At 39.7% G+C, this 27,451-nt stretch overlaps 2 protein-coding genes across 3 annotated transcripts in view; both read left to right on the top strand.

Moving 5' to 3' along the window:
- Positions 1 to 27,451, top strand: part of LOC118530339 (KRAB domain-containing protein 5-like) — a 160,104-nt gene that overhangs the window by 13,053 nt on the left and 119,600 nt on the right. For both annotated transcript variants that reach the window (XM_078063423.1, XM_078063422.1), the window contains exon 2: positions 11,260 to 11,355. The gene's annotated coding sequence lies outside the window, so the exon portion shown is untranslated. The remainder of the gene's footprint in view (positions 1 to 11,259; positions 11,356 to 27,451) is intronic.
- LOC118530333 (uncharacterized) overlaps positions 1 to 27,451 on the top strand; it is a 51,193-nt gene that overhangs the window by 13,127 nt on the left and 10,615 nt on the right. Inside the window, exon 4 of the mRNA XM_078063410.1 lies at positions 11,260 to 11,355. Within this exon, the coding sequence (XP_077919536.1) occupies positions 11,260 to 11,355 (96 nt within the window). The remainder of the gene's footprint in view (positions 1 to 11,259; positions 11,356 to 27,451) is intronic.

The raw sequence follows: 27,451 nt of genomic DNA, 5'->3' as shown, positions 1-27,451 counted from the left end.
GGGAGGGAGTTAGTGGCAATTGCAAAATCTCCCCTTTTGACAAAATTTTTCTTGGAAAAACATCATAGATCAACATTGTTTCCTTCTAGCTGGAGTTTAAATGTTCCGCTCTGAGCCTTAGGTAAGAAGTCTGGTTACTATCTTATGAACCAGTCTTTGTCTTCAAAATAGGTTAGTTCAGTTGAACAGTTGTCTCATTTCAGGACGCGGTCATGGAGGCGGATTCTTTTTTTTTTTAGATTTTATTTATTTATTTGAGAGAGAGAGAGTGTGTGTGTATGAACAGTGGGGAGGGGCAGAGCGAGAGGGAGAAGCAGGCTTCCCTCTGAGCAGGGAGCCCGACGTGGGACTCGATCCCAGGACCCCGGGATCATGACCCGAAGGCAGATGCTTAACAACTGAGCCACCCAGGCACCTCCAGTAAGGGGATTTTCACATGTCAGGCTTGAAGCCGCCTCCAGTGGAGTAGGAACAGGCAGAGGCAGTCCGATAGATTGTTCTGGCCTGTTCTTCACATGTCTCTGGGGGTCTTTCCAAGTGGCCCATACAGCAACAGGCATGAAGATTGTGTAAACATGGGCCGTGTGGCAGTTTCTGTGAAGTTCACCTCAGTTGTTTGGTTTGCAGGGCTTCAGGAAAAAGGGTGGTTGTAGTTCTCAATGATTCCAAGTCAAGAGAATGAGAAAAAATTAGAAACCTCAGTTTGGAGAGTCATAACCAGATTTTTGAGGAAGCCAGTAGAGTTCAGGATCCAGCCCTATTTTATAGGCAAACCAGCAGGGATAATCAGAACTACAATCTGACATCCACAAGCATGTGTTATTAAAACATAATGGTTCTCTCTAAAATCACCCTCATTTCCATCAAAGATACTGAAATGAGCACTAGTTCATTTTTTTTTTTAAAGATTTTATTTATTTATTCATGAGAGACAGAGAGAGAGAGAGGCAGAGGGGGGAGAAGCAGGCTCCCAAGGAGCAGGGAGCCCGATGCGGGACGCGATCCCAGGACACTGAGATCACGACCTGAGCCGAAGGCAGATGCTTAACCATCTGAGCCACCCAGGCGCCCGAGCACTAGTTCATTTGTAACAGAATTCCAAGTCGAACAAATTTGGTCTAATTATTTACATAAGCACAGCAGCTTCTCCCTCTCCCTCTGCCCCTACCCCCTGCTCCTTCTCTCTTTCTCTCTCTCGTGCGTACTCTGTCTCTCAAATAAATAAATAAAATCTTTAGGGGAAAAAAAACTTTAAATGTAATTATTTATTTAACCAGGGTGGCAATCAGTGGTTCCATACGTTACATAGTTGTTAGCAGAACTTATCTCCTATAATATTGAGAAGTTTTAACTTTCTAAAGTAAACAAAGACCCAATAAATAGAAAACATAGAAACTCTGGTTTTCTGGGCAGATAAGGAAAGGAAAAAAAACTTTGTTTACAATTTCTTACCAAGAGATGACCAACAATTCAAGAAAACTATGTCTTTCTGACGGGGTGAAAAGCCGAATGTCCATCTTATACCCGTGTACTTTTAAAACTGTTTCATCCCAATCTTAGCCGGGCCATTCCACGCATAAAATTTTTTTCCAAAGAAACACAAGCAGGGGGAGCTGCAGGCAGAGGGAGAAGCAGACTCTCCACTGAGCAGCGAGCCCGATGTGGGACTCGATCCCAGGACCCTGGGATCGTGACCGGAGCCGAAGGCAGATGCTTGACGACTGAGCTACCCAGACATCCTGTCTTCGGAGGAGTTTAATCCATTTACTGTGAAAGTAATTCCTCAAAGGGAAGAGCTACTATTGCCATTTTTAAATAGTTTTCTGTACATCTTGTAGCTATTTTATCCCATTTTTCTTCTCTTACTGTGTTCCCTTATGTTTCTTTGATTTTTGTAATGAAATGCTTTGATACCATTCTCATTTCATTTTTGTGTCTTCTGTAGGTGTTTTCTTTGTGGCTACCATGGAGATTATTTAAAACCTCTTAAAAGTATAACAAACCATTTATTTTTATTTATTTTTAAGATTTTTTAAATTTATTTATTTGACAGGGAGACACAGCGAGAGAGGGAACACAAGCAGGGGGAGTGGGAGAGGGAGAAGCAGGCCTCCCACTGAGCAGGGAGCCCGAAGTGGGGCTCGATCCCAGGACCCCGGGATCATGACCTGAGCCGAAGGCAGATGCTTAATGAGTGAGCCACCCAGGCGCCCCTATCACAAACCATTTAAAACTGATATTGTCAGTTGCATCCAGAGTTCTGCTACCTAGGATCACCACCCCTGTATACACTTTATGTTACTGATTTTCCAAAATTTATCTTTTATGTTGTATACTCTATAACCTAGATTTATGATTTTTATGCTTTTATTTTTAAAGAAATTCTGTAGCAGAAATAAAATTGATTTGTGCTACCTCATTATTGTACTTCACATTCTATATTTGTGTAAATATTTACATTTACCCGAGAGCTTTATATTTTCATGTGGTTTTAGTTAGTGTTTAGAATCCTTTTACTTCAAGTAGAAGAATTCCCTTTAGCGTTTCTTGGAGGGCAGATCTAGTGGTAAACTTCCAGGGTTTTTACCTGGGAAAGCCTTCTTTTCTCCATATTAGAAGGACAGTTTTGGGGGCGCCTGGGTGGCTCAGTCGGTTAAGCGGCTGCCTTCGGCTCAGGTCATGATCCTGGAGTCCCGGGATCGAGTCCCGCATCGGGCTCCCTGCTCAGTGGGGAGTCTGCTTCTCCCTCTGACCCTCCCCTCTCTCATGCTCTCTGTCTCATTCTCTCTCTCAAATAAATAAATAAAATCTTAAAAAAAAAAAAAAAAAAGGACAGTTTTGCCAGATAGAGTATTCTTGGTGTGTGTGTGTGTGTGTGTATATATATATATATTTTATTTTATTTTATTTTTTTCAGTGCTTTAAATATATTATCCCATGCACCTCTTGGGATTTGCTGAGAATCCAACTAATTTCATAGGCGCTCTCTTGTACAAGATGGATTGCTTTTGTCATGCTGTTTCAGAATTCTCTTTTCACGTGTACTTTTTGATACGTTAATTATGATGTGTTGCTGTGTTGTCTTGACATTTATCCTACATAGAATTCACTGAGTTACTTGAATTTGTCTCTTTCTTTCCATAATTGTGGGAGGTGTAAACCCTTAGTTCTTCATGTAAGTTTTCTGCCCCATTTCACTCTCTTTTTTGTGGGGACCTCCTTAATATGTAAAATGCTCCAATGTCAGTGTCCCATGAGTCCCTTAGGCTCTGTCCTTTTCCATATTTTCTTTGTTCCCGTCAATGGATAATTTAAAACAAGGGGCCTTTAATATGTCTGATTCTTTCTTCTGCTTGGTGAAATCTGTTTCTGACCCGGTTGTGTATTTTTAAATTCAGTTATTGAACTCTTAGCTCCCAATTTCTGTTGAGTTGTTTTTTATACTTTCTGTCTGTTTGGATTTTTATTTTGGACATATACGGTTTTCCAGTTATCATTTATGTACCTATTTGTTTTCTCTTTCTCCATGAGCACCTTAGTGATCATTATTTTGAAATCTTTGTCAGGTAATGAATATTCCTTATTAATTTAGAGCCGGTCTTGAGTTTTATTTTGGTCCTTTGATTAGAACACATTTTTCTGTTTCTTTGTATGCCTGTGATCTTTTGCTGAGATTTGGGGATTAAATAAAAAACAGCCTCTGGCCCCAGGCTTTATAGACTTGCTTTGTACTGGAGAATAAAAATAACACTCAACTGTGCATTAGCCTGCATAGTCCTGCATAATCCTGGGGCCTGTCAAACATATTCTGGGGATGTGTAATGTCTGAGTTTTTTTAAATATCCCAGTTAAAAAATGCTCTGTTGTTTCTTCTTCGGAACCCATGATACATTATTTTCCCTGATGTTTGTGTGCAGCTGTGCAGTCTCTGCAGTGCTTGAATAAGCGGTCAGCTTTTTTTTCTGAGCAGTCACCACAATGGATCCGTCTCACCTCAGTGGAATCCTATAGTATCTGTCTCTTTGTGAGTCATTTATTTCACTAAAAATAATGTTTTCAAGGTTTACCCAAGTTGTATCATGTCACAAAATCTGTTTCTTTTTTTTATTTTATTTATTTATTTATTTATTTATTTATTTAAGAGAGAGAGAGAGAGAGAGAGAGAGCACATGAGAGGGGGGAGGGTCAGGAGGGTCAGAGGGAGAAGCAGACTCCCTGCCGAGCAAGGAGCCTGATGCGGGACTCGATCCCGGGACTCCAGGATCATGACCTGAGCCGAAGGCAGTCGCTTAACCAACTGAGCCACCCAGGCGCCCCTGTTTCTTTTTCAAAGTTGAGAAATATCCCATGGTATGTGTATGCTACATTTTCTTCGTCCATCCACCTAACCATTAGCATTTGGGTGGATTCTACCTGTTACTCGCTTTTGTGGGTCAAGCTGCAGTGGATGTGGATGTGCAAATACCAATTCCAGATCTTCCTCTGAATTCTTTTGGATATAAACCCAAAAAAGTGGGATGGGTAGAACATAGAATAATTTTGTTTTTAATTTTTTGAAGGATCTCCATGCTGTTTTTCACACTGGTTCCACCATTTTATCTTCCCTGCAATGGTGCATATGAGTTCTAACTTCTCCACATCCGTTACCAAGCCATGTTAATTTTGATATGTTTCATAATGGTCATCCTCTTGCGTGTGAAGTGATACCTTGTTGTTTCTCATTTGTATTTCACTAATCATTTATCAGATTTGGAGCATCTTTTATATGCATCTTAGCCATGTGTGTACCTTTTGGGTTGACCCATTTATCATTCAGGTTGTTACGGATGTTGTGTTGTATCATTACTTTATAAATTCTGGATATTAACCTTTTTACACACAGGTGCTTTGCAAAAATTTGTTCCCATCTGTAGTTTCTGTTTTCACTCCATTCTTTCCTTTACTGTGTACAAGTTTTTATGTTTGTTATAATCTCACTGGTTTATTTTTAATTTCGTTGCCTCCAACATGGGTGTCATATCTAAAAAATCATTGTCAAATCAAAAATCACGTAGCTTTTTCTCTATCTTTTTTTTTCTAGGAGCTTTATATTTACATGTTTATGTTTAATTAAGTGTTCGACCCATTTTGAGTTAATATTTGTGTATGGTCTTGAGTAGGAGTCCATCATCATTCTTATCATGTAGGCATCTGATTTTCTCAACACCATTGTTTTAAGATGCTGTCTTTTATCTATTCTGTGGTATAGGCAGGAGGTCTTGTTGAAGTTCCTTTGAAATGAGAGTTTATATCTGAGCTCTTTGTTCTGTTCCAGTGTTCCTTATTTATCATGCCTCTTATATTATTTTGCTTACTCTGGCTTTGTAATATGGTTAACATCAGGAAGTGTGATGTCTCCAAGGTACTGATCATTTTCAAGATTATTCTGGATATGTGGGACGCCTGGGTGGCTCAGTCGGTTAAGTGTTTTCCTTCGGCTCAGGTCATGATCCCAGGGTCCTGGGATCGAGCCCCACATTAGGCTCCTTCTCCCTCTGCCTGCCGCTCCCCCTGCTTGTGCTCTCTCGCTCTCTCTGTCTCTCTCACAAATAAATAAATAAAATCTTTTTAAAAAAAGATTATTCTGGGGGCACCTGGGTGGCTCAGTCGTTAAGCGTCTGCCTTAGGCTCAGGTCATGATCCCAGGGTCCTGGGATCGAGCCCCACATCGGGCTCCCTGCTCTGCGAGGAGCCTGCTTCTCCCCCTCCGTCTCCCCCTGCTTGTGTTCCCTCTCTCGCTGTGTCTCTCTCTGTCAAATAAATAAATAAAATCTTAAAAAAAAAAAAAGATTCTGGATACGTGATATTCTGTGACATTCTGTATGAATGTTATAATATGGGTTTTGATCCTTTTGGCAAAAATGTCATCGGGATTTTGAGAGAGATTGCATTGAACCTGTCCATCACATTGGGTACTATTGACATCTTAATAATATTATGTATGTTAATCCAATACCATTAGATTTTAATCCAACACCATAGATGTTTTCCTACTTATTTTGTCTTTAGCTACCTCTGCAATATTTTATAATTTTCATCACATAAGATTTTATCTCTGTCATGTTAAATCTTAAGCATTTCATTCTTTGTGATGCTACCATAAATGTAATTATATTCTTAATTTTTTGGTGGTTTTTTTTAGTAGAATCAACTAATTTTTACATGTTGACCTTGTATTTTGAAACTTTGTAAAATTTGTTTGAGTTTTAAATGGTTTTTATTTTATTTATTTATTTTAAAAAATATTTATTTGAGAGAGAGAGAGCATGAGCAGGGGGAGGGGTAGAGAGAGAGAGAGAGAGAGAGAGGAGCAGACTTCCCGCTGAGCAGGGAGCCTGACATGGGGCTTGATCCTAGGAGCCTGGGATCATGACCTGAGCTGAAAGCAGCTGCTTAACCAACTGAGCCACCCGGGCACCCCTAAAAAAGTTTTTAAAATGTGGATTCTTTTGGCTTTTCTATATATAAGAGTATATCATCTGTGAACAGAAATAATTTTACTTTTTCTTTTCCAATTTGGATGCCTTTTATTTATTTTTGTCATCTAATTGTTCTAAGTAAAATATCAAGTAGTATGTTGAATGGAAGTGTTGAATTTACTTTATTCTTTTCTACCTGATCATGGAAGAAAAGCTTTCAGTCTTTAACTAGAGTATGATGTTACCTTTAGGATTTTCATATATGGCCTTTACTACATTGAGGTGGTTACCTTCTCTTTCTATTTTGTTGAGTGTCTTTATCATGAAACAGTGTTGAATATGGTCAAATTCTTTTTCCACATCAGTTCAAGTGGTGTTATTTTTGACCTTTATTCTGTTAACGGGATGTCTTACATATTGTTTTCAGTATGTTGAAACTCTTGAATTTGAGGAAGTATTCCCACTTGTTCATGCTTTAGAATGTTAAAATGTGCTTTTGCCATCAGCTCCTTGTATTTTATTTTATATTTTATTAAAGGTCTTATGTATGTATGTATGTATGTATGTATTTATAGAACAAGCAGTGGGAAGGGGCAGAAGGAGAGGGAGAGAGAATCCCAAGCAGGCTCCCTGTTGAGCGCTAAGTCCAAAGGAGCTGGATCTCAAGACCCTGAGATAATGACTTAAGTGGAAACCAAGAGTCCGATGCTTAACCAACTGAGCCACCCAGGCGCCTCTCAGTTTGCTGTATTTTATTGTGGACTTTTGCACGAATATTCATCTTGGGTAGTAGTCTGTATTCTTCTTTACCTGTAGTGTCTTTGGCTTTGATATCTGGATAAGGCTGGTGTCATAGAAAGGGATCCGATAATTTCTCTTCTCTTCATACGTTGTTAGTGTTTGAAGTTTGATGTAAGTTTTCATTGAATATTTCCTTGAATTAGCCAAAAATTCGTCTGGGTTAGACAGTTTCAGAGTTTTTGGTTACTTTTTTCTATCTATTTAGTAGTTGTAGGTCTGTTGTGAGGTGTTTTCTTGTTTTGTTTTGTTTTTGTTTTTTGTTTTTTGTTTTTTTTGGTCATGATAGAGTACAGATTGGATCTTTTTTTTTTTTAAGATTTATTTATTTGAGAGAGAGACAGAGCACAAGCAGGGCGAGAGGCAGAAGGAGAGGGAGAAACAGACTCCCCGCTGAGCCGGGAGCCTGACACAGGGCTCTGTCCCAGGACCTGGAGATCACGACCTGAGCCGAAGGCAGATACTTAACCATCTGAGCCACCCAGGCGCCCCTAACAGATTGTATCTTTTATGAAATTTATACACATGGTTTTTGGTATCCATTTGTCGGCATATAATTTTTCTTTATCGCCTCTTACAGTTATTATTTCTATGGCATCAGTTTTTTGTTTTGTTTTGTTTTTTTTAGATTTTATTTATTTATTTGCCAGAGAGAGAGCAGAAGCAGGGGGAGTGGCAGGCAGAGGAGAAGCAGACTTCCTGCTGAGCAGGGAGCCTGATACAGGGCTCCATCCCAGGAACCTGAGATCATGACCTGAGCTGAAGGCAGATGCTTAACCAGCTGAGCCACCCAGGTGTCCCAGCATCAGTTTCATTCATTCATTCATTCATTCATTCATTATTTATTTAGATTTTATTTATTTGAGAGAGAGAATGAAAGAGAGTACATGAGAGGGGGGAGGGTCAGAGGGAGAAGCAGACTCCCCGCTGAGCAGGGAGCCCGATGAGGGACTCGATCCCGGGACTCCAGGATCATGACCTGAGCCGAAGGCAGTCTCCAACCAGCTGAGCCACCCAGGCGCCCCCGGCATCAGTTTTAATGTGGTTTTAGTTGAGTCTTCTGTTATTTTTACTTGATTTAGTAAAGGGTGTGTCATTTTTCTGGATCTTTTCAGAAAACCAACTCTTTGTTTTGTTGATGGCTTTTTATTTTTTCCATATCCTATTTCTTCACATATTTTGTTTATTTACTTATTTATTTATTTAGAGACCGAAAACGGGGAGGGACAGAGGGGGAGGGACAGAGGGAGGGACAGAGGGAGAGGGAGAGAGAGAACCCCAAGCAGACTTCCACACTGAGCACAGAGCCTTTTGTGGGGCCCAATCCCACGACCCTGAAATTGTGACAGGAGCCGGAATCAAGAGCTGGACGCCAGCTGACTGAGCTACTGAGGTGCCCTTTGCTGTATCTTCTTTTGTTGATTTATGTTGCATGTTAAAATTTCCTCCCCTCTGCTCATTCTTGGGCTAGACATTCTTCTTTTTCTGATTCTTTTTTGTGTAATAAAGTGATTTGTGCTACATACAGTATGACAGTGTTAGAAAATTCTCTGTGTGTACGATATCGCGGCATTTTCTGTAGGGCTAGTCTAATGGTGCTGAAATTGTAACAGGTAGTTCTCTGGGAAATTTTTTACTTGTCCTTCATTTTGACGGAGTATTCTTGGTAATTTGCTTCATTCATGACTATTAATAGATTGTATACTGTTTTCTTTATATGAGGCTGTTGCTGAGAAATCTATTGATAATGCTGTAGAAGCTCTGTTGTACACCCTGAGTTGCTTATTCTTGTTCCTTTTCAATTTCTTTTTGTTTGTGATTCTTGATAGTTTGATTATATTGTGTATCTGTGTGGATATCTTTCAGTTTATTTTATTTGGAATTCATTGTGCTGCTTGATATTTTAGGCCTGTTTCTTTCCTCAGATGAGGGACATATAAGCCATTAATTCTTCATATAAGCTCTCTGCCCCCTTTTCTTTCTCTTTACCTCATTGGGTCCCCTTGATGTGTATATTGGTCTCCTTGATGGTGTCCCGTGAGTCCCTCAGGCATTTGTCCCTTGTCTACATTTTTATTTTGTGCTCCCTGTAACTTCATAATTTTAGTGAATTATCTTCAGGCTTTTTCTTTCTTTATTTTGCTTGATCAAGTCGTCATTAACCGCTAGTGAAGTTTCAGGTGTAGTTATTGTTGTACTACTGTCAGCTCTCATTTTTTGTTTGTTCCTTGATTGTACTTTCTGTCTCATTGATACTTTGATTTTGTTCTAATGTAGTTTGAATATTTTGTTTAACTCTTTTAGCCATTTAATCATCATTTAGATGGTTATTTTAATTGTGTATCAGGTAATATAGATGTCCATTACCTACAGCCAATTTCTGCAGATGTATTTTGTTTCTTTCAGCGTGCCTTGTTTTTCTTCTTTGTATGATTTTTGATCTTTTGAGATTTGGGAATTTAAACAGCCTAGGTCTCCTAGTCTTCATGGACTTGCTTTTTTCAGGAGAACACCAGTAACAGTCATAGGATGCAGAAAGTTTGCAACTTGTCAGACCCATTTGGTCAGGTGTATTCTCTGTGCATGTAACTTCCCAGTAACAGAACATTTCTCTGTTTCTCAAGAGTCCATGATATATTGCTCTCCCTAGTGTCCGTTTTAGAGGTACAGTCTCTCTGCTACCACGGTGTTCGCTCGTGACAACAAATGGTGCATTGATGGTATATGCCATTCTGTGTTGTACTCTGTGCCACGTGAAATAGAATAAGTTTATGTACCCATATGAAAAGTCACAGCTTTGGACACAGGGACACTTCAGTATGTTAACTATATGATTCATGTTTTCTGGAAAATACAAATAAGTAAACAAAAGAATGTGTCTGTGACGTGAGTGTGAAATACAGTGAAATCTTACAACTTGGAGGCCTCATTGACTTAGAACCAACACTCCCACAAGTCAGAATCTTCAGTGCACAGAAGAGAGCTTTCATTTTCCATCGGAAACCACAAGCAAAGAGGAACTCAGAAGAAAGGAGTTTCTCGTTTGAATGTGATGGATTCTGCACATCTTTCAGTAAATCCATCCAATCATTATGAATGATTAAGAGATAAATCACGTTATATAGGAGGAATCGGGCAGAGAGCACCAAGCCAAGTAAAAGAAGTTGACATCAGCTGTAGTGATAAGCAAATTGATACCAGTGCGTGAGGCACACTGAGGGACACAGCAGAACTTCTGAGTTCTTGTTGCTGCCCTAGAGTAAATCAGAATATGAATCTAATTCAGAGGCCCACCGGAGTGGCTTAGTAGCTGAAGTGTCAGACTCGTGAGTTTGGCTCACGTCACGATCTCATGGGTCATGGGCTTGAGCCCCGCGTCGGCCTCTGTGCTCACCAGTGCTGACATTCAGCGATGTGGCCGTCAGACTCTCAGGAGGAGTGGGGATGCCTGAACCATACATACTCAGAGGCAATTGTACAGGGATGTGATGTTAGAGAACTACGGACACCTCCTCTTCCTAGGTGAGGATGGCTTTTTCCATATTTCCAAACCACACTCGGATTTGTTCCTTCCTTTGAAAACCATCTCTTCCAAGAGTCTTTGCACGACTGGAATTCAGATCCAGGCAATAAGGGAAATCAGTAGGGGTTTGTAGAGAAAAATTTTCATGATATTTCCTTTTCAGCTTTAGCTTCCCCTTTCCTTAGGGTAATACCATCAATTCTGTAGATTTGTGGTAATTCTACATATTCAGTGACATAAAATGGTACTGCCTACATCCTAAACTCCAATTATTACTCTTTATTATTGTATCAATAGTACTTGGAAGTGGAGGTCATAATGTGAATATTCGAAACCCCTACTGTGTGTTCTAAAGGGACTGTTGGTTAACAGCATTTGGGAAATAATTTTCTAGAATTCTACAATGTCCTCTCTTCTCTGCTGAGCACAATTTTGGATTGAAAGTTAGAATCTCCAGCAATACTTTTTTCTATTAAACAGATCTCGTTGTGTGGAAGCCAAACCTGGTCCTCTTTTTGGAGCAAGAGAAGGAGCTCTGGGATATGAAGAGAAAGAAGAGAGTAGCCTTCCACCCAGGTAGGTGAGACTGAATGAAGCAGATGACGGAGGTGAGGTCCAAATGTGAAGCAGGAAGATTGACCTTAAAGTGTGTTTTAAGTAGCTCTCCTTGAATGGAAATTAGTTTGAGAAGCCTAGTTTTATTTCTCTCCCTCTCACAGAGGGACATCTGCTGTCCAACATTATCAAGCTCTTACACATTCTCTAAAGATTCTCCTTCAGCTCCAGTGATGGTCCATCACATCCACAGGGAGGGCCAGGCAACTACCCTGGGAGCGGGCGGCTTCCATAGTCTGAGAGCTTCTCCATTGCCGTGAGGGCCCTGGGAAATCTCCCTATTTCTGAGGAGCTCTATGCTAAGCCTTTTCTAAGTTCTGTTTTGCCTCGTATGAGAGGTGTGTCATGATAGCAGTGGAATACTGGGGTTTGGTGCAGAAATCATGGGAACACTGTTGATAGATATCTGGTGTTTTCTGGTTTATGCTTTCCAATGTTATGGAGGCTTTAATTTTAATTGAACAAAATTGAGACTCAGTAATCTCATCAGATAATAAAGCACCTCCCTAAAATGAGAAAATCTAATCCCTTATTTCCCTTCAAAGGTTCATTTTTCTTTGTATTGACTAATATTAGAAAGTTCCACTCTGTGTTGCATTCCTCAGTGGTGAAATAATGTATCTTTTTGTGTCCTAGAATTCCTACATAAATTATAAATTAATGCCATAAGGGAGCTAGAACATTTAGAACTTAGAACTTGCAGCCTATAATAAAGTCTCAGTTGTTATTTTATTAATAATTGCATCATTTTATAGTTTTGTATGATATGAAGTTGTGATTTTTGTCGTGTGTTTTCACTTTATTAGTTATATGTCAGATTCATCTCTAATTTTTTTATATGAATAGTTGTGACATGACATGGGCGTATGCTGCTAAGAAGTGAGGTGGATAATTAGTAAAATCCCCATATTTTAAAAAAAGTTTTGTTTATAAATTTAATTTTACTTTAGGAGAAATTTACTGTTAGGCTTTTCTTCCTCAGAATGTATCCGAATTTAATTCCCAGTATTTATTTTTTACAAAGTGATTGCTGGCATATTTTACAATTTTGATACTCTATATTTCAAAATGAAGGGTATTTCTTCGGGTGCTTGGTTCTTTTTTAAAATTTATTTATTTATGAGAGACAGACAGAGAACGAGCCAGCACTAGTATGGGGAGGGGTAGAAGGAGAGAACCCTAAACAGACTACCTGAGGGGCTCAATCCCACAACCCTGAGATTGTGACCTGAGGTGAAATCAAGAGTTGGATGTTAACCTACTGAGTCACCCAGCACCCCAGCCTGCTTGTTTCTAAAGAATGGATTACAGCCTTGTATTTTGTATAAGAGGTGGGACAGGTTAATAACATAATACATTTTTAATGTCTTTTAAGTGCTCATTCATAAGATTTTCTATTAGAGCTATTCATGGTTGATTTTAATGAATATTCTTTATAATTTTACTGTCAATTTAGGCATGACAGTAATTCAAAATACTTGTTTTTCATGGGTACATAGTCACAGGTTAAAATTACGCTTATATAGAAGGTTTCCTTTCAAAAATTCATGTATTTTTATGTAGACTTACTTGGGTTAAATTTTGTCTTATTCTGCTTTTGCAATTTCATAATAATGTGCTTACTTCTGTATGGGACCCTCCACAACATTATTTAGTTGTGCTATTGTTGTTGCCTGTGTATTTTATTATAGGATGACAATTTTCAACTCAGTAGATTTCAAGACAGTGTGAGTTTATCTCACATATGAATGAGCTTTATGCCCTTTATCAATAAAATTATGTATGTATTTGTCTGTATAAATACCACCCATGCATACTTTGATTATGACTCATCTTGTGAATTTGTTTTATTGGTTAGTGTTCAGTGAGTGTTGTATCATGTCTAGGTGAGTTGTTATAATAATAGAATTAATTTCATCAGCTGTTGGTGAATTTATATTCCCTTTGCATGAGAGAAACACCTCTTGTGAATTCAGTGTAATTTTTAAACATTTTATACCTCTGAATCAAATTTTGGTATTACATTATATCCTTAATTGTGGTGTTATACCCATGATATGCTTTGATACCATCCTCACTAACTTTTGTGTCTTCTCTGTACTTATTTTCATAATAGTTACATTAGAGATTACTTAAAACATTTTAAAGGTATAACAAACCATTTTTAAGTGCTCTTGTCATTTGCATACAAAACTCTTCTACTTATCATCTCCACCCCTGCACCCACTTTGTTACCAATATCACAAATTCTATCTTTTATGTGGTGTACTTTGTTACCTAGGTTTATGATTTTATGCTTTTATATAAAAAAAATTCTATTGCAGAAATAAAAGTGACATGTGCTACCTCATTACAACACTACAGTTTCTGTAATTGTGTAAATATTTACGTTTAGCTGAGAGCTTTATGTTGTCATGTGGTTTCAGTTACTGTTCAAAATCCTTTTATTTCACCTGGAAAGACTTCCGTTAACGTTTCTTGTAGGACAGGTCTTCTGGTAAACTTAGAGGGGTTTTTACTTGGGAAAGTCTTCATTTCTACATTCATGGAGAACTGCTTTGCCAGGTAAAGTATTCTTGGTGGCTATTTTTTGATCTTTCAGTATGTGAATATATTTTCCCATGTAGTTCTTCCTGTCAGGTCTGCTGAGAATCCCACTACTAATCTTACAAAGCTCTCTTGTACAAGATGGTTGGTTTTGTCATGCTGTTTCAGAATTTTCTTTTCACCTGTGATTTGTGATAAGTTAATTATGATGTGTCACTGTGTTCATGTCTTGAGATTTATCCTATTTTGAATTTACTGAGCTTGTTGAATTAGTCTCTTGCCACATACGTGGGATGTACAAGCCTTTAGTTTTTCATGTAAACTCTGCCCCCTTCACTCTCCTCTCCTTATGGGGTCCCCTTAATGTACATATTGGTCCACTTGTTGGTCTCCCATGAGTCCCTTAGACTCTGTCCTTTTCTACATTTTTCTTTGATCCTTTCAGTAGAGAATTTAAAATAAGGTGTCTTTAAGATGTCTGATTCTTTCTTCTGATTAATCAAGTCTATGGCTGACCCCTTGGTGTATTTTTAAATTCAGTGACTGTTCTCTTCAGCTCCCTATTTCTGGTTCATTGTTGTTATACTTTCTGTCTGTTTGGATTTTCATTTTGGTCATGCATAGTTTCCCTGATACCATTTAGTTAACTATCTGTTTTCTTCCTCCGTGAACATCTTTATGATGGTTATATGAATTCTTTGTTAGGCCACTAATAATAGTTCTTTATTAATTTAAGGCCAGCTTTGGAGATTTATTTCATTCCTCTGTTTGGAACACATTTTTCTGTTTCTTTGTATGCTTTATTATATATATATATATATATATTTTTTTTTTTTTTTTAAGGTTTTTTATTTATTTATTTGACAGAGAGAGACACAGCGAGAGAGGGAACACAAGCAGGGGGAGTGGGAGAGGGAGAAGCAGGCTTCCCCCCGAGCAGGGAGCCCGATGTGGGGCTCGATCCCAGGACCCTGGGATCATGACCTGAGCCGAAGGCAGACGCTTAACGACTGAGCCACCCAGGCGCCCTATGCTTTATTATATTTTGTTGACATATGTGGATTTTAAAAAAGCAGCCTCTGAGCCCAAGATTATGGACTTGCTTTGCAGAGAGGAACACAAATAATAGTAATTCTGGGACCTCTCACACATGTTCTGGACATTTATCATTTCTGAATTTTTGTAATTTCCCAAGTTTAAAACTGTAGTTACTACTTTATGTCCGTGATAGCTTCCTCTCTGTTTGTCTTCAGCTCTGTGTTCTCTCCATTGGTTGAAAAAATGCTCACCTCTGGTCTGAGCAGCCACCACACTGCATCCAGATGGTGCTCTCATTTCCTCTGCCTCCCATGTCATGCATGACAGAAACAAGTCCCTCAGGCAGCAGCCAGGAAGCCAGATCGTTGAACATATAGGTCACTCATTTGTTTCTTTCCTGAGGAGAGGTAAGAGTTTTCTCACAGTGTTGCCATGGAGTGTCTAGGAGGGTGAGTGGCTATTGTGGGCAAGTGTCACAAGCTTTCCTTGTCTCTTTGATGAGGCTCTTCCTTTGTACTTACCTGGGGTGCTGTGTTCTCCTAACTGGCTTCTGGAGCAGTCTAAAAGGTAAGTTGTTCCGTTTTTGTCTCCATGGAGGAGCACAGTCCTGGTGGTTCCTATTTCTCCCTTCTGCTGATGTGCTGTGATGAGTATCAGTTCTACACATGAGCATTTTAACATATATGCATGTCAGTGTCCTAAGTGTGGTAACTTATTTTGTATCTTTTAGTCGTGTCTTTCCATAACACCCAGGGCCTGTTGGCAAAGACAGGGAAAGGAGATTCAGTTTGTAGAGTGATATGGGAAGATGTGGAAGCTGTGGAAATAAGTATTTATACTGATGAATGACTGGGAATGTGATGGGGGGTAATGAAGGACATTATGATGGATATAACCATATTGTGACAATTACTATAATGAAATCCTTACTGCCACAAGAGATCAGGGATATAAAATATTCGGGGAAAACGTCACCTTAAGTCAGTTATATTTGCAGAACAATGTTTTTGAACCCAGGGATGATAATCCATTTTTTAAACATACATATTTTTTTGAACGGTATTTGGAAATTCTGGAAAGTCACCTAGTCCAAACTAAAAGTAATCATTCAAACGATTTCAAATACAAGATTGGTTTCATCGTTAACTGACAAATTTCAGAATGTTAGATGTTTAAAGGGGAGATAAAATGTCTAAATATGATTGATTTGAGAAGTGCTTTCCAGAGGGTTTGTTACACTTCCACCAACACATAATCCCTCCTTGTTGGAAAGTTTCCAGTTTAGATGTACACTGGAGGGTCTTTATCCAGACATCACTTTGTAATACTTATCTCACACAATTCTTAATTTGGAGCAAGGTTTCAAGGTGTTGTGAACTTAGGAAGATTTTATTTTATTTTATTCATTTATTTTTAAAGATTTTATTTATTTATTTGACAGAGAGAAACACAGTGATAGAGGGAACACAAGCAGGGGGAGTGGGAGAGGGAGGAGCAGGCTTCCCGCGGAGCAGGGAGCCCGATGCGGGGCTCAATCCCAGGGCCCTGGGATCATGACCTGAGCTGAAGGCAGACGCCTAACAACTGAGCCACCGAGGCACCCCAGAACTTAGGAAGATTTTAGTCAGGGCTCTAACTTTTATAATTATGGAGGTGCCTATAAGAGAGACAAAACTTAACAATGCAGTGAATCTGGGAAAAACATCAATCAAGGGTCAAATCCTATTAAACATCAGAGAGCTCAGTTTCCATAGAACCAGTATTATAGTAATAAATGTGGGAAAGTTGTGTATGAAAGCTCAAATCTTATTGTACATCATTGTATCCTTACTGAAGAGAAGACTTAAAAATGTAATAAGTGCGGCAAACCGTTTAACTGTCTTCAAGATTCACTGGACAGCAGGCATTTCATAATGGGAAGAAATATTACAAATGTAAACAATGTGCAAAACCTTTACCACTCAAAACTTATCAGTATAAGGGAATACATAGTGGGGACAATGCCAACAAATGTAAAAAAAAAAAAATTGTGGCGATGTCTTTAAGCAGAACTACACACTTCTTTTTTTTTTTTTTTTTTTTAAAGATTTTATTTATTTATTTGAGAGAGAGAATGAGATAGAGCATGAGAGGGTCAGAGGGAGAAGCAGACTCCCTACCAAGCAGGGAGCCTGATGTGGGACTCGATCCCGGGACTCCAGGATCATGACCCGAGCCGAAGGCAGTCGCTTAACCAACTGAGCCACCCAGGCGCCCAGAACTACACACTTCTGAACTTCATAGAGTGCATACTGTATGAAACCCTACAAATGTAAAGAATGTGGCAAGGAATTTAATTCATAATCAGAAGTATTCAGCGTGAGATAATATATCCTGGGGGTACCTTACAAATGTCAAGAATGGTGGCAAAGTCTTTACCTGGAACTGAACCCTTACTCAGCATCAGAGAAAGCATAGTGGATAGAAATCCTAGAAATGTACTGATTGATGAGTGACCTTTGTGTTTAATATACAGAGTCTTCATAAAGGATAAAAATATTAAAGATAACAATTTGCAAAGTATGCAGTAGAAAGGAAATCTAAATAAGAACATTCACAGTAGAAAGCAATAAGTCAGTACCACATTTTAGACATTAGAAATCAGAGTATTTATTACAGATAAAAATCCAAAGTTTAAACTCTCAGATCAATTACATTTTAGCCTTGGACAATGCAGGCTGGAGGGGTACCAACCCCCTCCAGAAGGGGAAATCTGTGTGTAATTTTTTTGAAAGATTTTATTCATTTGAGACAGAGAACACCGGGGTGTGGGGGGCACAGAGGGAGAGGGAGAAGCAGGCTCCCCGCTGAGTAGGGAGCCCAAAGCGTGGCTCCATCCCAGGACCCCAGGATCATGACATGAGCCGAAGGCAGAGCCTCAGGTGGACGCTTAACTGACTGAGCCACCCAGTCACCGTTTGAGTCCCCAAAACTCAAAACCATACCTACTTTTCCATAGAAATAGCCTATTGTTTGGCTGGCGCCTGGATGGCTCAGTCGGTTAAGCGTCTGCCTTTGGTTCAGGTCGTGATCCCAGGGTCCTGTGATCGAGTCCTGCATCAGGCTCCCTGCTCAGCATGGAGTCTGCTTGTCCCTGTCCCTCTGCCCCTCCTCCTGCTCTCTCTCTCAAATAAGTAAATAAAATCTTTTTTTAAAGAAATAGCCTATTGTTGACCAGAAACCTTACCTAGAATATGAATAGTTAATCATCCCCTTCTTTTTATGTTGTCTGTATCCTATACAATATTTTTATAATAAAGTAAGGTTAATGAAGGAAAATATTAAGGAAATCGTAACAAAGAGAAAACATGTCTATAGTACTACACTATATTCAAAAAAAAGAAAAAAATCTATGTATAAATTGACCCACGCTGTTCAAACCTGTGTTATCCAATGGTGAACTGTGTCTGTTAATATGCCTGAAAGGATCAAGGGGGGATAGATACCTGGAGAAGGATTATTAGTTTCAGTGTGTCTCCTTTTTCTTTTGACTATATTTGCGATATTTTGCATGGCAAATATTAATTTTACTCTGAAATCAACTCATGTTAAGCCTTTATTGCTTGTGTGCATGCAAAATGATTTGGTTCTTGCTGTGTCAGCAACATGAGGGCACTGTGATGGGGAATTCATTCATAACCTACTTTTCCATGCAACATTAAGGAGGCTATAGCATGAAATATATGAGGAAAGTCCACATGGAGATGTGTGTGGTTGACATATAAGAGTGAAATGATTCCTGATGAAGTAAGGATTCAGGGCATTATTATTTGCATTAAAGTAAAACACAAACATTCTAAATTTTAAGTAGTTTTGTCATTTGCTGTTTAAGGAGAATACAGTGGTAGGTTATTTAAAGCTGGATGTATCTTCATCATCATAGCAGTTGATACTTGTAAATGTTTGTTATTCAGTTGAAATAAAAGAAATATTCACAGATAACTGAGGAAAGTATAGCTAACTCTGCCCTAAAAGGGTGTAAAATTACTGTAAATCCTCATTTACTAAATAATTAGCCTCAGTTGAAAAGCATGAAAAACACAACTCACAGATCATTCTATCAGGTGAACAGGGATGGTTCTTGAGTGATGTAATGGGCATTTTGACCAAAGATATCTATATAGTGATTTTTCAGTGGTTTGTTTACAGTGTGTTTGAACTTAATATATTTAATTAATAACACTGAATGAATTTTAATGTGTTAACACTGATTGTAATAGAAGAAACGTTATTCGACACATCCTTAGCCTACCCCAGCTTCATCAAGGTTGCAGGTAAACAGACGGTAACACAAAGTACACTTGACCCTTGAACAACATGGGTTTGAAGTATGGTCCACTGTGGTCAGATTTATTTATAATACAGTATCGTAAATATATTTTCTCTTCCTTCGGATTTTCTTAACAATTTTCTTCTCCTGAGCTTCCTTTATTGTAGGAATACTGCATATAACACACATATAAAATACGTATTAATTGACTGTTTTTGATAGATTAAATTGACTGTTCTTGTCAACAGTAGGCTATTAAGTGTTAAGGAGTCAAAGTTATACACGGATTTTCAACTTCATGGGTGGTGAGTAAGCTGAACCCCTGCATTATTCAAGGGTCACTCGTACTTGTTAAAGCAGTGGGATGATACCACTAATAATCTCTTTTCCTCAGTGACCTTAAACCTCAAATTATTTGTGATTAATTTTCCCTGCATTTATATATAATAGCTTTTCTTCCTTTTTGTAACTGCTGGGACATTATGGTGCTTTTAATAAGGATAGTGTGGAAGTACTATTGAGAGTGTAGCTCACACATGACTGCTGCCATTGTACACACTATGAAAATGGACATGTCGGACTTTATTCTTCATGAGAACGGTAGCCCGTAAGTCACGTTTCATGCTGAATCCTCACTATTTGAATGTGAATATTGAACTTTGAAATATAACCAAATAGCCTGTGTGCGTTTGAAAATTGGAAAGATTTCTCTGGTCCAGATTTTTCTTGGAATCCTTCTTCCTATGTTCACAGAGGGCAGACGTGTGCATTTGGAGCTGTGGGCTCCCGAGTGTTTTCCACGCCAGTGCTGGCAGGTCCCTCTAAGGTGGGAGCAGACGTTATGCTCAAACATTTGGCAGGACTGAAGGCCATTCTCTGTTGCTGGGCAGTACAATAGGCTTCACTCTGAGACTGCCCTGGTTCGCTGTTCAAGCTCCCTGGTCCTGCAGAGTCAAGGTTATACTCAACACTTGGGCAGTGTTGCTGGCTTGGCTCTCTCCCCATAGGCCTATAAGATAGGCTCTGTGGTGCCCAGGGTCTTTGTTCACGCTTGATGGTGGAGGGCGCGGGGACTAGAGGCTGTGCTCAGCAGTGGGAAGTGACTTCCAACTTGCATGCCTTCCCAGGTAGGGTCATAGAATGGCCTCTATGCTCTAGCTCAGCCTGTTGGCTGGAGACCCAACTCGGGCATAGCTGCTGCAAAGCTCCTTGACCAGATGCGTTTATCTCAGCCCTACAAGAGGGCAGAGTTACTGGGATCTCTGAATGGGTGTGACTGCAAGGTAGAACACAGTCTGGTCCGGGAGTCTTCCGAGATCTGAGCACTGGTTGCTGTAAGTCCTACCCACCTTCTCCATGTCTGTAGGATCCCCAGTGTCCAGCACCACAGGTTCCCCCAGAGATCCCATTGAGATGAGGCCTACGTGGCCATCCAGGAAGTGGATTGCCATTTGGGGAATACTGGGTGCCCAACTATGGGCTCTCTTTTTCTTAGTGGAACAATTATAGTTCCTGCTGGTCCCTCATGGTGGGGCACTGTGCTGGTCCCGGGGAAGTGCATTGTGATCAACCTGAAATTGCTCCTCTTACCCTTCTAATGTTTTCCTTCTTGGTCTCTGTGGTCCAGGGGGTGTGTTTCAACCTCACCCCTGAGCACTGAGAATTGCCCAGTGATGTCGTATGTGAATAATTGCTAGTTGAGCTTATTATGAAAAGTACTGAAGTGGGGGGAGGCGCCTGGGTGGCTCAGTTGGTTAAGCATCTGCCTTCAGCTCAGGCCATGATCCTGAGGTCGTGGGGTCCAACCCTGAGTCAGGCTGCCTCCTCAATGGGGAGTCTGCTTTTCCCTCTGCCCTTCCCCCCTTCATGCTCGAATTCGCTCTCTCTCTCGCACTGAAGTAAATAAATAAAAGAAAAAAAAAGAAAAGAAAAGTATTGAAGTGGGAACTAAGTATGTCACCATTTTTTTTTTTTTTTGATTGGGAGAGAGGGAATCTCAGTGAGCCTTCATGCCCAGCTTGGTGCAGGATGTGGGAGCCAGCTGCGAGGCTCTGTCTCACAACTCCGAGATCGTGATCTGAGCTGAAATCTAGAGTCAGACACTTACCTGATTGAGCCACCCACTGGACCTTGTTCACCATGTTGATGATACCAGCTATCTGTGATGATTGTTTTAATGTCTCATGAGTGAAAAATAAAGGTTTCCCTATATGTACCTGTGTGTGTATTTTTACATATATGTGTGTAGATACGCACACATACTAACAGATTGTTATTCTTCACTTAGAATATTGAAATGGCATATATTTAGGTATTGAAAACACTATGAGTAACAGTGACAAACTCCTTTAGTGTTAAAGATTATTCTGTATGATATATTGCCATGCTGGTTGTTTGATTGGTTATCACTACATGAGGTGTGTTTTTGTTTCTTTGTTTTTGTTTTTGGTTTTTTCCAGTTCTTTCCTCCGGTTTTCGTTATAGCTCTAGGAAAATTCCAATGGGGTATATTCAAGCAAAGTTTGGCAGTGCTAGGAACATTTGGTTTATTTATGTTTAATATTACAATGGAGATAATGGGGTTTGGATTTACCAAGTTTTTATGTTTTTCTTCATACCCTAATCTATTTTTTATTATTTGTTTCTTATGTTTTCCTGAGTAGATTTTATTTAAATAACTCTACTTTTCATTCTATTTCAGTGAATTGTGGCCTCAGTACCATATTGTTTTAACTAGAAATTAAGGCATGCTTTAAAAAAAAAAAAATGCTTTTTAAATCTAATCACAGGGGCTCCTGGGTGGCTCAGTTGTTAAGCATTTGCCTTTGGCTCAGGTCATGATCCCAGGGTCCTGGGATCGAGCCCTGCATCGGGCTCCCTGCTCTGTGGGAAGCCTGCTTCTCCCTCTCCCCCTGCTTGTGTTCCCTCTCTCGCTGTGTCTCTCTCTGTCAAATAAATAAATAAAATCTTTAAGAAAATAAAAATAAATCTAATCACAGTGTGAAATTACATTGTACTGGGGCGCCTGGGTGGCTCAGTCCATTGAGCGGCTGGCTGCCTTCGGCTCAGGTCATGATCCTGGGGTCTTGTGATCGAGCCCCACATCCGGCTCCCTGCTCAGCGGAGAGCCTGCTTCTCCCTCTCCATCTGCCTGCCACTCTGCCTACTTGTGCTCTCTCTCTGTGTCAAATAAATAAAATCTTAAAAAAAAAAGAAATTACATCATACTTTTATTTATTTATAAAATAAAACAAATAGAGAGGGAACACAAGCAGGGGGAGTGGGAGAGGGAGAAGCAGGCTTCCTGCTGAGCAGGGAGCCCGATGCGGGGCTCAATCCCAGGACCCTGGGATCATGACCTGAGCCGAAGGCAGATGCTTAATGACTGAGCCACCCAGGCGCCCCTACATCGTACTTCTAATTTCAACTTGTCAACACATACATTGTGATATTTATCTAATTATCTACATGTAGTTTTTGATTTTTTTTTTAAAGTAAAGCACATGTGGAGATCATAAGTAACAGCTCAGTGTAATTTCACAAACTGATCACATTTCTATAAGCCAGTGAGATCAAGAAACAGAATATTATTTGTCCTCTAAAATTTCCCTTGAGCTCCTCAGTAACTTTCCCCAAAGTTCAGCACTCTTTTAACATGTAAGGCAAAAGATTGCTGTCCTCATTTTTCTACTTTATGTAAATGTAATCACGGAACAGGAACTCTTTTATTATTATTTTTTAAAGATTTTATTTATCTGAGATTGAGAGAGAAGAGAGAGAGAGCACAAGCAGGGGGAGTGGGAGAGGGAGAAGCAGCCTCCCCAGTGAGCAGGGAGCCCAATTCAGGACTTGATCGCAGGACCCCTGGTCACGACCTGAGCTGAAGGCAGAATCTTAACCACTGAGCCACCCAGGCACCCCAGGAACTCTTTTATATTGGGCTTTTTTTTCTTTCCAGCTATTCTTTGTGAATTTATTTGTATTTATTGCATGTTATTGTGCATCACTCATTAGAATGGAAGGTTCCAGTTCCATTGTGTGAATATCAACTGAGTGCATCATTCTACTGTTATTGGACACAGGTGGATGGTTCTCAGTGTAGGACTATCATGAACAGTACTGGCATGTAAAATTTATAATTTGTCTTTTGTTGAAACATGCACACTTACCTCCTGGCTATATATGTGGGAGCGAATCGTTAGTGAATATGTTTAAATATGTTATGCTTTAATAAATACAAACACTTTGCAAAAATATTTGTACAAATTTTCACACCCACCAGCAGTGTATGGGATTTCTAGCTTACAACATGCTTTCCAAAACTTGGTAATTTATGTCATTTTCGTGGTAGCCTTTTTTTTTTCTTTTTAATATTTTATTTTTGAGAGAGAGAGAGAATGAATGAGTGGGGAAAGGGGCAGAGGGAGAAGCAGACTCCCCGTTCAGCGGGGAGCCCCACACTGGACTTAATCTCAGGACCCCTGGGATCATAACCTGAGCCAAAGGCAGACGCTTAACCAACTGAGCCACCTAGGTGCCCCATCCCAGTACCTTTCTGGTTGGTTTGTGATGTTACCGAGTCTTGTTTTTATTTCCTTTTTTTTGTTTGTCACTTCTTTTTAGTATGGAGTTGGGCATTAAACTTTGGATAATCTCTTTTTCAAAGTGTTTAATTGGTCATTGTGCCCATTTTTACTGTTGTGATATATTTTTCTTCAATCTCTGTAGTTTTGTATATATGATGAGAGTAAGTCCTTTGTCTTCTCTCTGTATCTCTGTTTTTTCTTGAGCTTGTGATGCAGAGAAGTTCTTAATTTTATTTTATTTTATTTTTTTTAAAGATTTTATTTGTTTATTTGAGAGAGAGAATGAGAGAGAGAGAGAGCATGAGGGGGGAGGGTCAGAGGGAGAAGCAGACTCCCTGCCGAGCAGGGAGCCCGATGCGGGACTCGATCCTGGGACTCCAGGATCATGACCTGAGCCGAAGGCAGTTGCTTAACCAACTGAGCCACCCAGGTGCCCCAGAAGTTCTTAATTTTAATGTAATCCAATTTGTCAGTTCACCCGTCATGGTTAGTCATTTTTATCATTTTTGGAAATCTTCCCTTATACCAAGAACACAGAGATAGAATCCTTTTGTGCTTTTTTTTTTTTTTTTTTAAGATTTTATTTATTTATTTGACAGAGAACGAGAGAGAAAGCACATGAGAGGGGGGAGGGTCAGAGGGAGAAACAGACTCCCTGCCGAGCAGGGAGCCCGATGTGGGACTCGATCCAGGGACTCCAGGATCATGACCTGAGCCGAAGGCAGTCGTTTAACCAACTGAGCCACCCAGGCGCCCCTTGTGCTTTTTTTTTAAAAAAAGATTTTATTTATTTATTTGAGGAGAGAGAATGAGAGAGAGAGCACATGAGAAGGGGGAGGGTCAGAGGGAGAAGCAGACTCCCTGCTGAGGGACTGGCTGTGGGACTCACTTCGGGACTCGATCCTGGGACTCCAGGATCGTGACCTGAGCCAAAGGCAGTTGCTTAACCAACTGAGCCACCCAGGCTCCCCCTTTTGTGCTTCTCTAAAAACATCATTATCTTTACAATTTTGATCAGAAATCTATTAAAAATGAATGTGTTGTGTGGTTTGTGTAGTGACTGAGATTTTCTATTCATTTTCTTTTTTTCCCATCAAATTTGATAACAAATTGAAATATATTTTGAAAATGTTGCATTGTGCTTTTAATTTGTTTACCAAAGTCATTTCTTCACATCAATAAACATCACCTTGATCTTGGAGCAGACTTCTCCTGTGATTTCTCTCCATCTTTTCCTGCCTCTAGTGATGTTTACAATCTCATAGGACCACACACGCAGTGTCAGTTTTGATGTCAAAAACCTTCCATGGGCTTCTTTGCTCAGATGAATTATTCCTATATCCCCATAGCAAAATGGCTTCCAGGGGCTTGGCAAATGAGCAGTCATCTTGTTATACACTGTAGCAAAAATCCTGGCAAACTGATAGCTTTTTTACCATTATATCTCTTTTTAGTTCACGAGGTGTAGGTTAAGTTCTACAGATTTTATTGCCAAACGTGAGTATATACGACTCATGGGTCATTGTCTCTAAGGGAGTCCCACCAGCCATGACAGCTTTTGGGTGAAAAGATTTCTGCCGTGGTTTTGGGTGGATACTTTTGTATGTTTACAACGTGGTCAAGGGTGTGTCCAGTGTGCTACAGTGTGGGTCTTGGGTGTCTTCCAGATCATTAATATTAGCCCTATGGATGCTTGTTGGAAGGAGCTTAAAGTAAAAGCTTCCAACTACAAGAGTTTTTAATTTTCTGCTGTACGTCTCTGCCAAATGAGCAGTAAAATATGGAGGAAAATGTATTTTGGATACTGTTTGGCATTTTAGAACCCAATCATACATTTGCTGTCTACAGTATTGTTACTATTCCTTGAAGTCATGTTGTGAGCTCATGATCCAGACTAGTGGTTCCATGATTTTCATCCAGTACATGCACAGTGTGTCAAGTGCATTCATAGGATCAGTGTTCTTCACATAAGTTCAGGGCTACCCACACTATTTTTGTCCTTGTGACCACTTCCGTTTCATTTTACACAATCTTCTACATCTTTTAGGTCTAGGTTGGTCTTTTTAATATTCTCTGTTTTTTTTTTTTAATTTTTTTATTGTTATGTTAATCCCCATACATTACATCATTAGTTTTAGATATAGTGTTCCATGATTCGTTGTTTGTGCATAACACCCAGTGCTCCGTGCAGAACGTGCCCTCCTCAATACCCATCACCAGGCTAACCCATCCTCCCACCCCCCTCCCCTCTAGAACCCTCAGTTTGTTTTTCAGAGTCCATTGTCTCTCATGGTTCTTCTTAATATTCTCTGTTGATGGTTGGTGAACACCTTTGCTGTAATTCTCTGCCCTACTTCCTCTGCTTTCCAATTCTCATCCCTTTTATTGTAATAAGCCGTGATTCCACTGTATCCAGAACCTGCTTTGCCTGGGTAAGGAGTACAAAATACTCTCATCTTTTCAGATACATTTAAATTGTATGTTTTTTGCACAGTTTCATTCTTTCTTCTCCCATCTCCCTTAGAAAGATCACTACAGAAATTTAAGGTAGACCCTCATGGTTATTGTGGTTTCTTAACCTGGTTGAATGCAAGGCCCACAGAGGACATTGCAGAAGGGAACGTGATAGCTCAACCGATTCTCCTGCATTGCATCCTGCTGATCATAGCCTTGAAAAATGTTTCCTGGTGTAAATTGAGTACATTTTATCCCAGATCCTGTGTAAGATTAATGAGTGTTTCACAAGGTGGTATACACATGGGAAAATTAGGCAGGAGCCAAGCCGGGATCAAACTGAGTGGTGGCTGCTGTTGGGACATGATTTTCTATTGGTTTCAGTTTCTCTGGGTGTTACGGATAGAAGCATTGAAGGTTCTTATTCTAATTGTTTTTTCATTGATGTTTGTGTAGAAAAAGGCTTTGGAATATAGTGATACTATCTTGCTCGTGGGTAGAGGACAGATTTGTTTACTGCACAAGGAAATGGAGAGGTCTCCCTCAAATGGCAAAAGGTGCAGGCAGATACGCTAGTTGTTCCTTTAGTATGTTGTGGTTTCCTGTGTCTCATAGATGGGACACAAAGCCAGTGCATGTGCAGCAGCTACATGTGTGCATGTGGTTAGGGGGCTGGTAGGTGAGATGAATGTGAGCAAGAAGGTGATACGGTGATTGCTGTGTCATGAGCCAGAAGACCTTGGACTTGGATCCCGGATCTCTTCTGCCAGCACTGGAAAATTGTTACAAGCCAGTTTGTCGCATTATGAAATATGTGTAATCTTGGAATTTTTATAGTTTTCAAGATTATCCGTGGACTTTATTCAAAACAGAATAGATATTCATGGGTCTATTTCTGGTTTTGTTTGTTCATTTGTTTTGTTGTTTAGAATGTACATATAAGTGAAATCATACGGTGTTTTTCTCTGACTTATTTCACATAGCATAATATCTTCTAAGTCTATCTTCATTGTCGTAAGTGGCAAGAAACAACCAAAAAAGCAGAAAGACCCATAAATACATTTAACAACCTGCTGGTTGCCAGCATGAAACGGAGAGGGACAATGGGCAAAATGGGTAAAGG

This window comes from Halichoerus grypus, chromosome 15 (assembly GCF_964656455.1).
Source record: "Halichoerus grypus chromosome 15, mHalGry1.hap1.1, whole genome shotgun sequence".
Lineage (NCBI taxonomy): Eukaryota > Metazoa > Chordata > Mammalia > Carnivora > Phocidae > Halichoerus > Halichoerus grypus.
Note: the sequence above shows the minus strand (reverse complement) of the source record. Positions and strands in the feature narration are given on the sequence as shown.